Raw genomic sequence first — 15,484 nt, 5'->3', positions numbered from 1 at the left:
ATCTGGGCTGGTCAGCAATATGGAGAAATTATACGTGTCCTGGAAAACATTGCCCATGTGGTCACCCTAATCTGGGGTTAACGGGATGGTGGGAAACGTTACAAACATTTCTTCAGGTTCCTCATGGAAATGTATGGATTTTCCATATATCTGTTATATAATAAAATTTGATTAAACAGATTCTTTATAAAGCCGGATTATATGAAGGGTTACAGCCCTACATCAAAGGACGCCAACGATGCCAGGTCATCTTATTGTATACCAACGGCGATGCCACAGATCACTAAATTTAGCATATAGGTAGTTATCATACAGACAATATATTGAGAACCAGGTGCCGATGTCCTTGTGGAGGCTGATGCAGTCTGTGATCAGCAGTCACTTTAAGCCTTGATTTCATCATTCTTGTTTTCGTAAGCGACCTGCGAGGAATGAGCACCAACAAGTTCTCGTTTTAACTCAACGGAACTCAATTCATTCATTACATTCACAGCCAAATAACCAGCATGCATCAGAGCGTCACATCGACATCATCCATGACCAGAATATCCAAAAAGACACCGCGCATGGTGGACATTCCGGATTGAATGATGATTAGTGAAACAAACAGAGTATTCAAAAGGATTTCAAGATCTTACTTGTTGACCTTTATAAGAGATGGGTAATGTATACAGCATCAGGACCATTGTATAAATATACCCAGTTAAAGGGATTTCCAGTCAGCCTGCTACTGCCAAGCTGAAGACTACCACTAGCCCACTTGGGCTACCAAAGAGCTCTACCAGGCAGGGGCGCCACAGTGCCCACAGCGTCAGAATACATCATTTATATACCATTTCCTGTGCAAATGGCTACTTTGTTAATTTTAAGTGGAAAAAGTGGTAGTCCCCTCTCCAAAAATAATATTTTCTTTAGTTTTTGTACGCTAAACGTGGTTACTGCAGCTGCACACAATTGTAGTATATATATCATATATACATATATATATATTTGTGTGTTAATACATACACATATCCCAATGCATGCATGTAATAACGTGGGAACAAATCACAACCCCCTCGCGTTGGTATCATTGATTTTATTACTGTGCCGCCTGCACCAAGATGGCCGCACTCGCAGACAGTGACGGCTGCACGTGCACGATCCTCGCAGCTCAGCCACTCTCTGTAACGAGAGCGCGCGACAGCCAATGGGTATAGAGCGCGGGGTGGAGCCGTAGTGTGTGGCGGAAGTGAATGCAGCATGGTGTGTGAGGGGATATTCTGCTGCATACAACAAAGATGTCAGAAGCTGCCCGCGGTGAGCAGAAGAGGGGCTTCATAGACTATACGTATATATGTTGTGTGCTTGAAAGGTCTTATATGACAGCAAGGGCAACAATAGCTAGAGCTATGTGTATATATTCATATATAAATGTATATATCACAAACACACAAATTTACAATTGAAATAGGTAATATTATAAATCCTATTTTTACATATTTTATATTTAAAAGTGCTTTGAAAACTTCTGTACAGAACATACATACACACACTATATATATATATATATATACACATATATATATATACACATATATATATACACACACACACACAACACTACTACTATTAATTATTTTAAATGGCCACACCCCTCGTGACATAAGAAGAGCGTTGTGATTGGGTCAAAAGTTTTATTGCCACGTCAGCGTCTATACTGTGCGCTGGTTTGTGATCACAAAAAAAATAAACATTGGGTTTTTTTAAAAAAAAAAATCAATAAGAAATGAATACAGGAATGTTCTTTTAATTCTGTGTTACTTGCTCAGGTGGCAAAGCCATGAAACAGGGGAGGAAGGCTCCAGACACCTACAAGAGTCTTCAAGAGGCGGCTCTGTATCTCCTGAGCTGTAACCAGGACCCGAGTGATTTCCTCTCTGAGGTGCGGAAAAAAACATGATCTCGTCAAAAAATAAAAAGTAACAAAATTTACATGCCGAGTTACTAAATGTACACTTCCATATAGTAATATAGGCATCCATTACTCTTGCATTTCTTCACCCTCTGGGTAGCCAAAGACATGGTTTTCCATAACACATTTTATTTGGAACATACTTCCTCGAGGACTCTATCATCCAGAGTAAGTGTGATCTGTGGAACACGCGCTAGACATTTCATAACTGGATCACTTGTCCTTAGGTTGCTGCTCCTCCTTACAAGAAGCCTTGTTCCAATGAAAGCTCCCATCCCAGCAAAACGCAGAAGACCTCTATGCATGAGACAACATTTGTTGGTGAGTTTATTACCAAATTGATGGAATACTAGCAGATTTCCAATATTAAATGTCCCTTCTGGCCCTCACTCCTTATGATCTTCTTGTTTGATCGCAGCCTCCGTCTTGCGGGATCAGGCTGTACAGTTGGGGTTACCAGTTGGGATCCTGACAACCAGAGCCGCCGTCTCCAACGTCCAGCAGATCTGCCAGGAGTCCGTAGAGGGAGCTGGAGCAGTACTCAGCGAGAATCAGAGGGTGGGGATCCGGTATTTATACAGGGGGGAAATCTGAATATTTATTAACTTGGACCCTCTGTAAAGCGAGCATTAAAAGCATACTTATCTCCATATATCCGGAGTACTCGTATATACACTTTTTTTTTTAAATTGTTGCAGGAAAAGTTCACTTGCTTGTTGAAGACATTAAAGGGGTTACTGGCGGAGAATTGCTTTTGTCGACCTCTGTTTTCTAGGGATATCTGGGAATTACAGGTGAGCCATTAGATCCTTTATGTATGTTTTTTGGATTTCAGTGTTGCCAGTCGCACCTATGAATTAAAAATGGATACTTCTTGATACATTTATCCAAAAACTGCAGATCACAACAGATTAGCATAGCGATTAAAAATACATTTTAGATCTATTAACTCTTATTGAAATAAACCTTCATCCACAGTAACCTTCTGGTTAAGCATACGGTGGCTGAGGATCTTTAGTGAAGAACTGCAGCAATACATTGGGGGTTACCCATCGGCAATCCCCATATATCTTACATTGCATAGGGGGGGGGGGGGATAAGTTGACAGTTTGAATATCATCAGAGATATGATTTTTTTGGTGTTTGATGTCACCCTTGCCTCTTCCAGCAGCACCCCCCTGTGCTGGAAGCTGTCTGGCACTTACACAAGGAGGATATTGTGCAACTGGATGACCTTCTAAACAGGTACTTCTGTATTGAACACCTATTTGCCATTGTAATGACTTATATCATCTGGACACACCATACCCAATGAGTATAAGAACTTCTACATGATGTTTAGGGTTTTCCCTGACAATTGTCGGCTGACGGTCTTGGTTTTGTTTCTCAAGCTGCAAAGACCCGAGCTCTGCTGTTGACTGGTTCTGTGGGCAAATGCGCTCGCTGTGCTCACACATGGAGAATTCTCCCGATGACTCCGATTGCCTTGAACAGATAATATCTGGTATGTCACCATTAAAAAGTTATCGCTTAGGAGCCAGCCACACGGCTGAAAACTGAATTGCCATTTATATCGCTAGCTTGCCAGGGGAGGACTTTCCTGTCGTAAGAGATCCCCAAAGAGCTTTGGTTGGCTGATATGGAGTTTATGTTCTTTGTATTCTCTGTAAGAGCCCAAACATGACTCTTAATTACCCTTTTTCTTGCCTTCTAAGACTTTCTAGTTGTGCTGGTTGAAAATGCTTACAGTCCATCGACAGATGCTGGGAAGAACTCCGAACCGCTGAGAATTACAGAGGTACTTCTTACAGTTTCAGACAAAAGCTATGGCCAAATCAATCATAAATTTGTAGCCAGAGGGCCCCCCCCCATTGTATTTCCTGGGAAACATAATCAAACCTTCATATTTAACCATGTTTATTTTTTTCGTGTTAGACAGTGCTAGGGTTTGCAAATGTTCAATGCTTGATCATAGAAGTAGATGTTTTCAATTCTCAAAAGGTGTCCAATCCGCTTGAAGCTTGACTTCTTAATTGAATTTGGACTATGTGTCCCCGTTCTGTCATTTCAGATCTCTCTAGCCATTCTGGATAAAATGCTCTCTTGTAAGTATGTCAAACAGACTTCTGACAGGCCGCTGGGAATTTGACTTAAACGTACCCAATATTAGTGAAATGTGACTACGAGGCACCTGAACCAAATCAAGAGATGCAAAAAAAAAAAAAAAGCTTACCTGCAGCAGACAGAGATACAGCTGAGTGAATTAAAGCGCTGGGCAGGGCAATTTAAATACAGGAGGGCCAGGAAAACTAGCCGAAGACAGAACTCAAAGCAAACAAATGCAGAAAAATGGATGCAAACCACTGCAGCAAATAACATACAGCAAAGGCAGAACCCTGCCATATGTATTATGCAATCTAACCACACGGTCCTCCATTTGAGGCTACATCTAGCCTCTGGGAGGCAGAACATTTGTAGCATTCACACAGCTTTGTCTTAAATGGAATTGTGAAAATAAAAACTATTTAATAACTTACCAGTTTCCTTAGCATGAACAAAGTTGGGAGAGGCATTTAGTTTGAAATGTTTAGAAAACCTTTAAAAATAGTTCCCTGAGTCAATATGCTATTTTATAGGGGTACTCGATGCTGTCTCTGATGGGAAAAGCGACCAGTCCTACAAGCCAAGTGTAGAGCGACACTGGTAGGAAGTGCCTCTTTTGTGTTTTTACATATGTATTGTCGACACTGTTATAATCCATTTACAGTACTCTAAAAAAAGGTTTATTTAACCAAGAATAAAATTATTTAATCACAAATAAGTGATTTGGTTTCCATGTCTTACGTTGTTCGCCATCTTCAGGTTGGTTACATATGAAGTTTCCAGATACAGAAGCCGTCTGATTCCGGAGTCTCTGGAGAACTTCTTCATCCACACACTGAGCCGGGTTCTCACCTTCAAACCACAGCTGAAAGGTTTGTACTCTGCTGGGGGTGTTTTGGATTAGTTCTGGGTAATCATGGTAAATGAATGATCATTATATGATGACTTACTTGATGTGGCCTACATACTGGTGAAGGCTTGTAGGGATGTTCCAGTACTGTATGTAAGCGTTGGTTACACATTCGGTGTTGGAACAACCTTCAATAACTTGCCATACATTGAATCATTTGTCTTTTTTAGTCTCCGACGCCATCCGATTTCAAGGAGACTGGAGTTTTGTGAAAACCTGCCCCCTGTTAACAGATTTATACCGCAGGGTGAGTGCTGGAAAGCGAGTGAGATCTGAAATTTGGGCATTTCTTTGTTTAATTTGACATCTACAACAATTACACATCTGCATTTCTTTCTGCTTCTTTATATTCCGTAGCTGTTTGTTCTGCTTAATGCCGAGAAGCTGACATCTCACATACAACTTGTCCTGGAGACGCAGGAGGTTAACTGGCATCATGTCTTAAGCTGCATATCGTGTCTGGTCATCTGTCGGGCAGAAGCTCAGCAACTAGTTAAAAGTGAGGCAATTGTAGATAATACTAGCCAGCATATAAATGCATGGTACTCTTCCATGCTCTGGCAATAGATGTAGAACTGCTCCTCTCCTTACAATCCTCATCGTCCCTGTAAGTTATCTCCCTACAATATAAAGGTCAGAGGTGAATTACACTCAAATATAAATAAGCTTTAACTAGATTTTCATTTTTGGATATGTATGATTGCCCTGCTATATAATATATCAAAAGTAAGGGCAGCCACCTGTATTCTCTGCAGACTACATATTGATTGAGCAGAAAAATGTACAGTTTACCTTTGCTGTAACTTACCTGTTACTTGTACTGTTCTTAATAACAATCTATTTTTTTACCCCAGATCTACTGGACCACCTACTGACACAAGCCTTTACAGGTTATGAGCTAGAATGTCTGATCACCGCTTTCCTGATCGCCCGACAAGCTGCCCTGGAAGGCCCTGCTGCTTTTGTATCTTACACGGAGTGGTTCAAGGTAGAACAGATTATTTTCTTGGTATCAGTTACCAGCCATTGTTTTGGGATATTTAGTCCAGGAGGATATACAGCAGAGAAATCGACATTTATTGCTTTGTACCTAGAAACTGCTTTGGTCTAACGATATGCCTTCAGTGCATCACCTGTACAGCCACTAAGATACACCTAATTCTATTTTATTTTTGTTTAGTGCACCTTTGGCGCTGCCACTTCGTACCACAGCACAAGCAAAAAGTCGCTGGTTTTCTTGTTGAAGCTGCTCTCGGATTTGGTACCGTATGAAGCCCCTCAGTACCTTAAGGTATTCCTTCTGTAAAAACTGTACTATTTTGTTTTCCTGATGTAATTAAGTGCATTATATTACTCAGACGTCTCTGAATAACACAGCAGATCATTATCGGCGTAATAAGCCATTGTGCTTGCGTTTAATCTTTGTCCAGCGGCCCTGAGGTTACTATGATACTTATTTACAAAACACAGAATATGCGGTGGGATCACACTTGTCTTCTTTGTCCTTAAAAAGACCTGCTAGGTTGTTTGCTTTGTGGAGTTTTACAAAATCACATTTTAGATGATGAACAGGTTCTTGAATGATTCACTGTATTCTCTGGATTTTTCAGGTACACGTTTTGTACCCGCCGTTCATGCTGGCCAAGTATCGTCCTCTACTCATGGAGTACATCACCTTAGCCAAGACCCGTCTTGCAGACATGAAAGTAATTGTTTTCTTTCTAGAGCAGATATTCCTGGTTGACGTTTGTTCATTCTGTGTCCATTTTTGACCATGCACTTTTGTTAAATCTTAAGGTTTCCATTGAAGATATGGGTTTGTATGAAGACTTATCCTCAGGACCAGATAAGGCTCAGGTATTACGTCCTCCTCGACTTTTTTAAGGTTATCCATGTTAAGCTTTCACGATACAAAGATGCCCCACTGGAAACAAAACACGTTACATTGACTTCTGTCCATCTTTGCAGCCGCAGACCCAAGCTCTGCAGGATGTGGAAAAAGCCGTACAGATTTTTGAAAACACGGGCAAAATTCCAGCCAGCGTAATGGAAGCTAGGTAAATAACGATACATATACCTAGAATATGTATTAAAGAAGAACAAAGTGGTGTCAATCTATATGGTTCTTAAGTTTCCTAGGAGGTAATATTTTAAGTTTGAGCATTAAAGCATACATTTATATAACAAAAGGTCCCTTTTTCTATTGGTTTTATGAGGCTTTTAAAATCCTGTTAACATACAACCAGACAAGGAACATGATACGGATTATTCCAGCCACTGAGGAAAGGGGAGTTTACTCTGGTTTAGCTCTTCTTACTGAAATTGTTATTAATTCTGCATATATGTAGGCCTAATTTTCATTTATACACCCCAGCTCCTCTAACATCCCTCCGTATTTCTTCTTCCCCCAGTATATTCCGGAAGCCATATTTCACCTCTCGCTTCTTACCTGCGCTGCTTGCACCTAGAGTGGTTAGTATAAGATGATGGAACGTACCTGGGGAGTTAAAACCTAATATAGAGCAATGCGGGTTTTCTTTGATTACAGTAAAACACATTTTCTTGGATTACGTTATCCTTGGAGTTTGAGGTTTCCTCTGCCGTAAGCGACCCAGTTACAGAGATACTGTGTCTTGTAGCTGTTCGTTTGGATAGGAATTTGTTCATCTGGTCCGCATTTGACAAATGAGGTCAATGTGCGTGTATATTATTTTTTTCTCTTCCCTAGCTCCCTGCTGCCCCAGACTCCCAAATGATGCTAATTGATGCCTTGAAAAGGTAAGTAGAATTCATTTTAATAAAAGTAGGCTATGCATCTCCGTGTCATCCCTGTCGACAGGGATTAAGGGTTTCTGTATTCTAAGCAGGACTGATACACTAAAGGACCACTGAGCCACGTACGTCCTTGCAATTATTACGAAAAAAGGTACTTCAAATAAACCGAGAAGCGTCTCCCAGTTGCTTGTGAATATTACTACGTTACAGTTAAACGTACTTCCAGGGGTTTAAAATTTTATCTTTCTTCTTCAAAGGTTAAAAACAACAAATGTATTTAATTTTTACCTTTGTTTTTTTTTTTATGTTTAGAGCCGATAAGATCCCCGCAACCCTGTTCACTTCGTACACAGAGGCTTGCGAGCAGGAGAAGCAGCGGAAACTGGAAGGTAAGGTAATCGAGTGAGTGGCACCCAATGCATTTCTTGGAATCGCTAATAGATGTGAATTCACAATAAGTGACTCTGCTCTTTAGGGAGGAACACGATGGACGAGACGGTGCAAGAGGAACCCTTGGGAAGACTGAAAACTGCCCTGTGGGATCTACGCCCCCTCGTCACAGAGCCAAACCGATACAGCGGTGGGTGAAACGGGATAGACATCTTGATATTGTTTGGCTGTCACAGACAGCTACATGTGCTATATTAAAACGCACATGAAAATCACTAATTTGTATTTCGTTCTCACCCTAGATGTCACCGCCCAGCTGGCATTTATTTCAGACAGGCTGTCTGCGGTTATAGGATCGGGGTATACAGAAGATGCTGGCGTAATTGCTGAGACCTTAATACCCTCAGCCTTAGATGTGCTGGAGGTCCAGGATCAGACAGTGAGTTTGAATGGATGGATTTGGTTAGCTGTACATCCTAACGTACCAATCAACACGTTGTGTATATACTTAAACCCACGCTTTTTTCCATAGGTTGCAGACCTCATCTTAACATGCTTTTGTCAATGTGTCATGGCTGCTTCCCGTACCAATCCACCTAATAGGTAATGGACATTGGAAGGCTACTCACCCTTTCAGATGCTTGGTGCTGCCCTTCGCTCACGTTTACCAATCTGCTTCGTTATCACTCAGGCAGGGTCCGTGGCCGTCTCTGTATGTAAGGATGCTGTGTGGTCATCGCAGGGCCCTCTCCGCGGTGCTGAGAAGGATTTTGCAGCTTCTGTGTTGTCAGGTAGTTCTTTATTGCTGATTGATTGGGTTCATCTGATCACAAAGTGGAGTTTAACAAAGACTTAATATAAAGTACAAGATACCTTCATAAAAGTATCTCTTATTCCTTCATTTTATAAGACTGACTGCCCTTCTATTTTCCGCAGAGCACATATTCCAACTCAACTGCATACAGATGACAAGATGAAAGTGTCCCCATTTTTCTCATTTCTTTTGAAATTCAATGTAAAGATATCGGAATGGGCTTAATAACTAATAATTAATAGTTTCTCAGACACAGATGGCTTAAACTTTGTTCTTAAACATTGTTTAAGAACTTCCCATTGCATTACCTTTAGAACAGGTTATAACAACACATCTCATGTGTAACATGTATTTAATGATAGACTACTAACCTCTGTACTGTTCTTTTTCTCATGTGCTTTATTTTTTGGGTGGCTCCAGTCTCCTCGCCTCAGAGACCCTCATGTGGTTGGACTGGCTGCTTTCTCTATTCACTTACACGAGTGCCAGACCTCACTCCCGGCTCCTAGCACTGAAGCCAAATGCCTGGAGAGATTCTGGGACGTTATACTGAACCCTCGGTGCTCAGACGCCATGCTCGTGTGTCTAAGGTGAGTCTCTATGCTGTCCTGGAAACACAAAAACGTATGGTCATCAGGGGACATTGAGATCCTTTTTATTCTGCTTTTCTCTCTAACCATGAAGCCCCACATCACCTTGAATGTCGTTCTCCCATTGCTATCCTGCCTGTCGTATTTTGTCGGCTGCCTTATCGCGAAGGCCAAGCGACAGCAGCTTGGATCGATTAAGCTCCCACCTCCACACGGAGGTCATAAAGGTGGTGAGAAGCTGTTACTAGTAAATGCTGGTTAATGCACGTAAACTGGTTGATCTGGTTATGTGGGTGGCACACTGTCTTTCTAACAATAAGGCAAAGTTATGTATATGAATGCAGTCATGGTAAATAACAGTGCCGCTGAATCTCTTGTGTTTGGGTTCCAGGTTCTGCGTGGCAGCCGTCAGCTATGCTTTCTGCAGGTTCTCTGTGCTCAGAGCCGATACATCCACAAACCGCATTCCTCCTCGGTTTCTGCACAAGGTAACCCTGGGATGTGTTGATGCTGAATGTTACTTCTGGATCCAAAGCCTCCATTAAATTATGTTGAAGAAACAATTTCCAGTTTTTGAGGCCACTTTAACTTGCATTTTCAGACTTTCACGTATGCACACACACAAATACCACGCAGGTGTATTAAAAACAAATGAAGATTGACACTGCAAATTTTTTTATGTTCGGAAATAATTGGTTTGGGCTCGCGCTCTGCACTTAATAGTTTACTCTTGTATGTACTGTCTGACGGCAGCTGCAACACCTTGTGCCTCGGCTGGTGTCAGAAACCCGAGGAGAAGCGAGAACAGAGTCAGAGATGGACACGTCTCTTATTTGGAGTTCTCTGTCCCACCCTTTGGCCTCTTGGAAAGAAGCTGTACTCACCCTGTGGAGCCAGAGCTGCTTGCAAGAGGTGCTTCGACAGCCGTTATTCAAGGTGGGTATTGCAACGGCAAGCAGTCCATGTCAGTAAATAGCTGAAGAGAATCCACATCCTAAAAAATTTACACATCTCATTTATAAAACGCACTTCCGGCTTAAACTAAATGTATTGATCATGTTTCAGAATGTTGCGGGTCCCACGTGTTTACCTGCTTCTGTTCCGCAGCTCTCTTTTCAGGACTGGCTGTTGTGGGAGATGGCGTCGGACCCTGGTAGCGATCCTCTTCGCGATGCAGAACGGTGGGCATATTCTTTGTTCAGTTTATACACCGGCATTGCTGAAGCTCACCTGTAACGTCTCTCGATGTTCATCCTGCAGACAGGATTACCAACGCTGGGCCGTGAATCAGTCTTATCTCCCAGAAGTATCCGATGCAGGCGGCTGCGGTGGAAGTTTAGAGACAGCCTGCACGATCATAGTGGACGCGGCTTTGGAGTTTAACAGCAGGTGGGATTTTTCTTTAGTGAAGGAATGATGATCAGGACTGGATTTCCCAGCAGAGAGATCTTCTGGAAGCTGCAATGACGTTCATTTATTCACTCAGCCTTCATTCAAAAGCTACAGGACTGCGTAAAGTGTGGTGTCCCCTGCCACCTTCCATCAATTATGAGCGCGTTTCTTTTCTGCAGGTCCAGCCTTGGCTGTAGAAGTCAGGAGAACGTTTCTCACAGTCGCACCGGTTTAGCGGATATCTTGTGCCGTTTACAGGTGAGCGGTTGATCTCCAGACGCGTTTCCTGGGCTTCGCTAATGAGTTTTACAAATGTGTTTTCCCTCTTCCATCTAGGAGTTGGTCTGTGATATGATGACAGTGGGAGACGCACGTTCTGCTCGGGTCAGCCACAGTTCCTTCCTTTTCAAAACATTCCATCAGAGATTAGCAGCAAAATCAGGCAACCTTGAAGTGGGCGCTCGGCTTGCAAGGCAAATGGAGCTTGACATGTGCTGTAGGTACGAGACGATAGAGCGATCCCCAAGCTTTCGTTAATTTGACACGCAGAAGACTTTAATGAACAGAATGTAGGCAGTCATCCAGTGACTGCATGCGTGGACAGGAATGCTGTAGATCACTGCTGCCTTTCAATCAGGGTTTTCTTCTCCGGATCTACTAGGTCACAGGATTTTGTTTCTTTGTGTGTAGGATTCTACTGGGGCTCCCCTCTCTTCTACTAATCAGCACAAACTCAGTCAGGGGAATCACGTGTCTCAGCGCTAAGGACTTCTTCACGTTCGTCAATGAAGAATGGGTGAGCGACCTTATAGTCCAAGAGCAGTTGGTTTGCATAAGGTGGTGGAAGCCTGTTTTTCGGCTGTCACCAAGTATTAAGGGACTGGGATTTCCTCCCTTGCTTCAGTCCAGGCTATCCATTGTGTTTTGTCTGTTAGTTCAGGGTCTAGCAGTGAAAGCCGTTGTCTGTGGATTTGGTTGGACCCTAATCAAGGTTTCTGCTTTTTTTTCTTTCCAGAAGAACCTTGGCCCGCGTGGATGCGCCTTACCGTACAACATCACAGCTCACTTCTTCAAGGTAACATTGCAGGAGGGAGAGAACATGGTATAAGCTCACCATAATTCAGAACAATGATATTTTCTGGTAAAGTTAGCTTCACTTACTCGATAAACTGTAGACGTTTTGGCAGAATTTAATATTCCAATTTAAGCAGTATCTATTTACCTTTCCTCAGGGTTTGCTGACCTCCTGCACACAATGTGACGATCCTTCCGAAGCCATAAACTCCCTCGTCACTGAATCTTCTTCCGCGTGCCCCGTCCTTCTCACCTCTGCTGCGGTACGTTACTGTACTCAAAGATACGTCAAAGATGCACAAAGTAACTTTAGGATTCGGTGTTGATGATAAAGACTCTTTCACTCTTTTACAGCTTTGGTGGCCACGGCTCTATCCAGTCCTCAGATGCCACTGGGACCGGCTATTCACAGGCAGATTACCCAAGGAGATAGAAATCCTGCAGAAACTGCAGACAACTGTAGATAGGTTGGAAGGAGTTGGATAATTTTGTGCACCATTAGTGATAGTTTATAATTTGCATATCATCAGGATGACTAACATATACGGACAGGATTCCTGTCTAAAATACGGCAAACCATCACATAGGTAATGTATTTGGTTACAGGATGGTTACAGTAATGTTACAGTAGCCCATTGTATAATTAGATACCCGTACACAACTAAACAGCCTTCTTTAGACTGTTAGCTCCTGTGTTGAGAAACATTTAGTTGCCATATAATGTGTTCCATTAACATAGAATAAACTATACAACGCATTATCCCTCCAACAGACACACAACCTCTCCTGTTACCGTCGCTTTGACCAGCCACTGGATTGATGTGTGTGATGGGATTTCTTGTACGCAGTAGTTTTCTATAACTCCCACTTACTGTTAATGTTTTGTGCAACAAAGTACTTCACAATGATTCTTTATCCCCCCTGTCTTATTGCTGTTCTATAATAACAAAGGCTGCTTACCTTTAGATGCGTCTGCGACCGATCGCCTCTCCCTCTCTCCGGTGCTCCCTGGCTGTCGGCTGCTTTTGTGTATTTCACCATGCAGAGGAAAAAGCTGGCACACGACATAGTCCCCGTATGTCTTGACGCTTCAGACAGTAAAGCAGCTCAGGTGGGTCTGTGCAGGTTCTTTTCGGGCATCTTATTATAGCGCTGCATTTGTCTATTTTATGTAGTCTTTTGCCCAAAAAACGCCATGTTTCTCCATTATCTGTCTGACGAGAAGTCCTCTTGGTTGCAGCTGCTCGTGTCCGTTCTCTTTTTCTCCATAATGGATCTGATTCCAGCATTATTAAAGGTGAGTACACTGCTGTTGGCTGCAGGAGTGTATTTAATATGTCTGCTGTCTAAGGTAGACTTACTCTAGGTTCTTTTCATTGATCTTAACGTCGGTAAATTGATTTGACATTCCCCACAAAAAAACTGACACATTCGTCTAGGTGTCTATCGTTGATTGTGCTGTATTCCTGCTCTAATGTATCCCTACTTTGCAATTATTTGGACTGTTAATAGGACGGAGCAGAGCAGAAGATTTCCCAGAAAAACTGTTTGCAAATCATCCAATGCCTTGAGGAGAGAGGGGAGTCCTGGCTGTCTGTCTTCCGGATTGCAGAGGGACGCAGTGAGTAGCTACTGAATATGAGGACAGCGGAATGGGAGTGGGGCAAGAAAATCCCGCTGATCATCTCTTCACACCTCTCTTTTAGAACAGACAGACTTGTCCCTCCTTCACAGGACCTCATCGGATGAATTCATCAGGCTCCTTCCTTTTGCTTTTTACAGGTGAGTTTTCACTCAGTAAGCCATAGTTTAGTTTGCGTAACTGTAAAGTGCTGCACTACAGTACACACAAACTCCTTTTAGTTGACTGATTACCTCTAGCTTCCATAAATTGATTTTGCATAATTCACTGTGTCTTGCAGCTTGCTCCCCTCTCTCCAGGTAGGAAATGTGATCAAGCAGCAGGGATTCCTGGAGGTTGCGGTTCAGATGTACATACAGCTGCTACAGCTTTTCCTGGACGCCAATCCATTTGCAGCTTCATCTCTTGACTCTGTCCAGGTAAGATGCTCAGTCTCTAAAGGTAGACACATACTTCTCTACTTTCTGATCCCCTATCCTTGTGCCTTTGTCAGAAGCTTAAGAGGTCCTGACTGCATTAAAGGACTGTGTTATCATATAAAGTAATGCAGACTTTGTGCAAAAAAAAAAAAAAAAAAAAGTACAATTCAAATGGTAAATTGAGCACTTTTCTCCAAACTCAGCTATTTCAATGTTCCGAAACCAATATACAATTTCCAAAGGCATTTGTCACAAGTAATCTTGCGTTTTGTGATGTACAGTAAGAATGTTGGCATGCTCTTACTAACTGTATACCTTTTTGCTTCTCTCACTATTTTCAGCTCCATTACCATGATCTCATCTCCCAGGGTCGGTCATTCCTACTAAGTTCCATCACCAAATGCCCCAAGCCAAGCAACACCTTAAAAAACCAGGTGCTCTCAAATGGTCTCTTTATTTCCTTTCAAAGTCTTCCTGCATTATTTGCCCCGTTTCTGCAACGTTAACCGGACATCTCTGTTACAATCTATTTGCGAGCCGCAATATATTATATTCTATGAATCACATACTACAGAAAAGCTACAACAGTTTTCACTCAATTCTCTTATTAGGGTAGGCACAGCTCCTGTTTTTAAATGTAGCGTGGACTGGTCAGATCAAGTACAGCTTCAGTTTATGTCTTTATGCAGATTAGCCTTCCACGTAGTGAAAAAGATTATTCTTACCCCGTCTTTTCCCCTACAGATAATGCCGTTGTGTGCAGAGTATGACCCTGAGCTACACGCAATGCTCACTTCTCTCCATGCACCTCCTGACTATGGTGAATTGGATAAGGAACCTGATCTGTTCTAAACAATCGACCAAATGTGGCTTAGACTTTCTTCCTGTGGGAGAGCGTGACTCCACGAGGAGGTGGGGATTTTCCAGAAAGAAACACGTCTTTCACTGTGTAATTTATTTATTCTGTATAATAAACTATCGGACATTCCACCTCTACCATTTTTATGATGGTGCAACAGTAGAGTTAATATCTCCTAGCAAATTGCCTTTTAGTTGTTGTTTAGCACAGTGACAAGACTCAAAAGGGACATCATTCAGAAATGAAAAGAGAAAAAAAACCGGACAAACTCTTGATAAAGTTTAAAACTACCAAAAAGCCCTCAAGCTTTTTTTGTTGTGCTATCTTCGTTTACAACCAATGCAGTGAGCGCAACATTTATCCTCTTACGGGCATTTTATACGAAAGGTTAACGTCCATTAAATACACACAGCAAGTCCGACTACTGTATAGCTAAAAAATGTGCAATAAATCGCACAAGCCTTTTCTTACCTGAATGGGCAGTATGTAGCAACCACAAATTTGTATATAAGTGCATATGCTTTTTCACCAGGGGTAGGGAGTAATTTACATTTGCACTTCC

The 15,484-nt window shown here is 42.2% G+C and overlaps 1 protein-coding gene across 1 annotated transcript; it reads left to right on the top strand.

Annotated features, from left to right (window-relative positions):
* The first annotated feature begins 1,280 nt into the window (after nt 1-1,280).
* LOC149299168 (Fanconi anemia group A protein-like) lies at nt 1,281-14,915 on the top strand. Its single transcript, XM_089486639.1, has 36 exons — nt 1,281-1,299; nt 1,812-1,924; nt 2,182-2,275; nt 2,373-2,512; nt 3,123-3,199; nt 3,346-3,458; nt 3,670-3,752; nt 4,026-4,059; nt 4,591-4,657; nt 4,817-4,929; nt 5,138-5,214; nt 5,325-5,466; nt 5,822-5,955; nt 6,148-6,258; nt 6,578-6,673; nt 6,765-6,824; nt 6,936-7,024; nt 7,379-7,439; nt 7,696-7,745; nt 8,055-8,131; nt 8,218-8,322; nt 8,435-8,571; nt 8,665-8,735; nt 8,824-8,923; nt 9,367-9,536; nt 9,928-10,024; nt 10,290-10,472; nt 10,644-10,717; nt 10,797-10,925; nt 11,108-11,186; nt 11,265-11,428; nt 11,619-11,724; nt 11,944-12,003; nt 12,161-12,265; nt 13,944-14,063; nt 14,808-14,915. Exons 1-36 carry the CDS (start codon nt 1,281-1,283, stop codon nt 14,913-14,915), a joined length of 3,558 nt encoding a protein of 1,185 aa, XP_089342765.1.
* The last annotated feature ends 569 nt before the right edge of the window (nt 14,916-15,484 follow it).

This window comes from Sceloporus occidentalis, unplaced genomic scaffold (genome assembly GCF_023333645.1).
Source record: "Sceloporus occidentalis isolate IW3139 unplaced genomic scaffold, rSceOcc1.0.p SCAF_29, whole genome shotgun sequence".
NCBI lineage: Eukaryota > Metazoa > Chordata > Lepidosauria > Squamata > Phrynosomatidae > Sceloporus > Sceloporus occidentalis.
This window is presented reverse-complemented; position numbering and strand designations above follow the sequence as displayed.

Coding starts and splice junctions, on each gene's coding strand:
- LOC149299168 (XM_089486639.1), top strand. Junction 7,440..7,695: donor CGCTGCTTGCACCTAGAGTG/GTTAGTATAAGA, acceptor TCTCTTCCCTAG/CTCCCTGCTGCCCCAGACTC. Junction 10,473..10,643: donor TTCGACAGCCGTTATTCAAG/GTGGGTATTGCA, acceptor TCTGTTCCGCAG/CTCTCTTTTCAGGACTGGCT.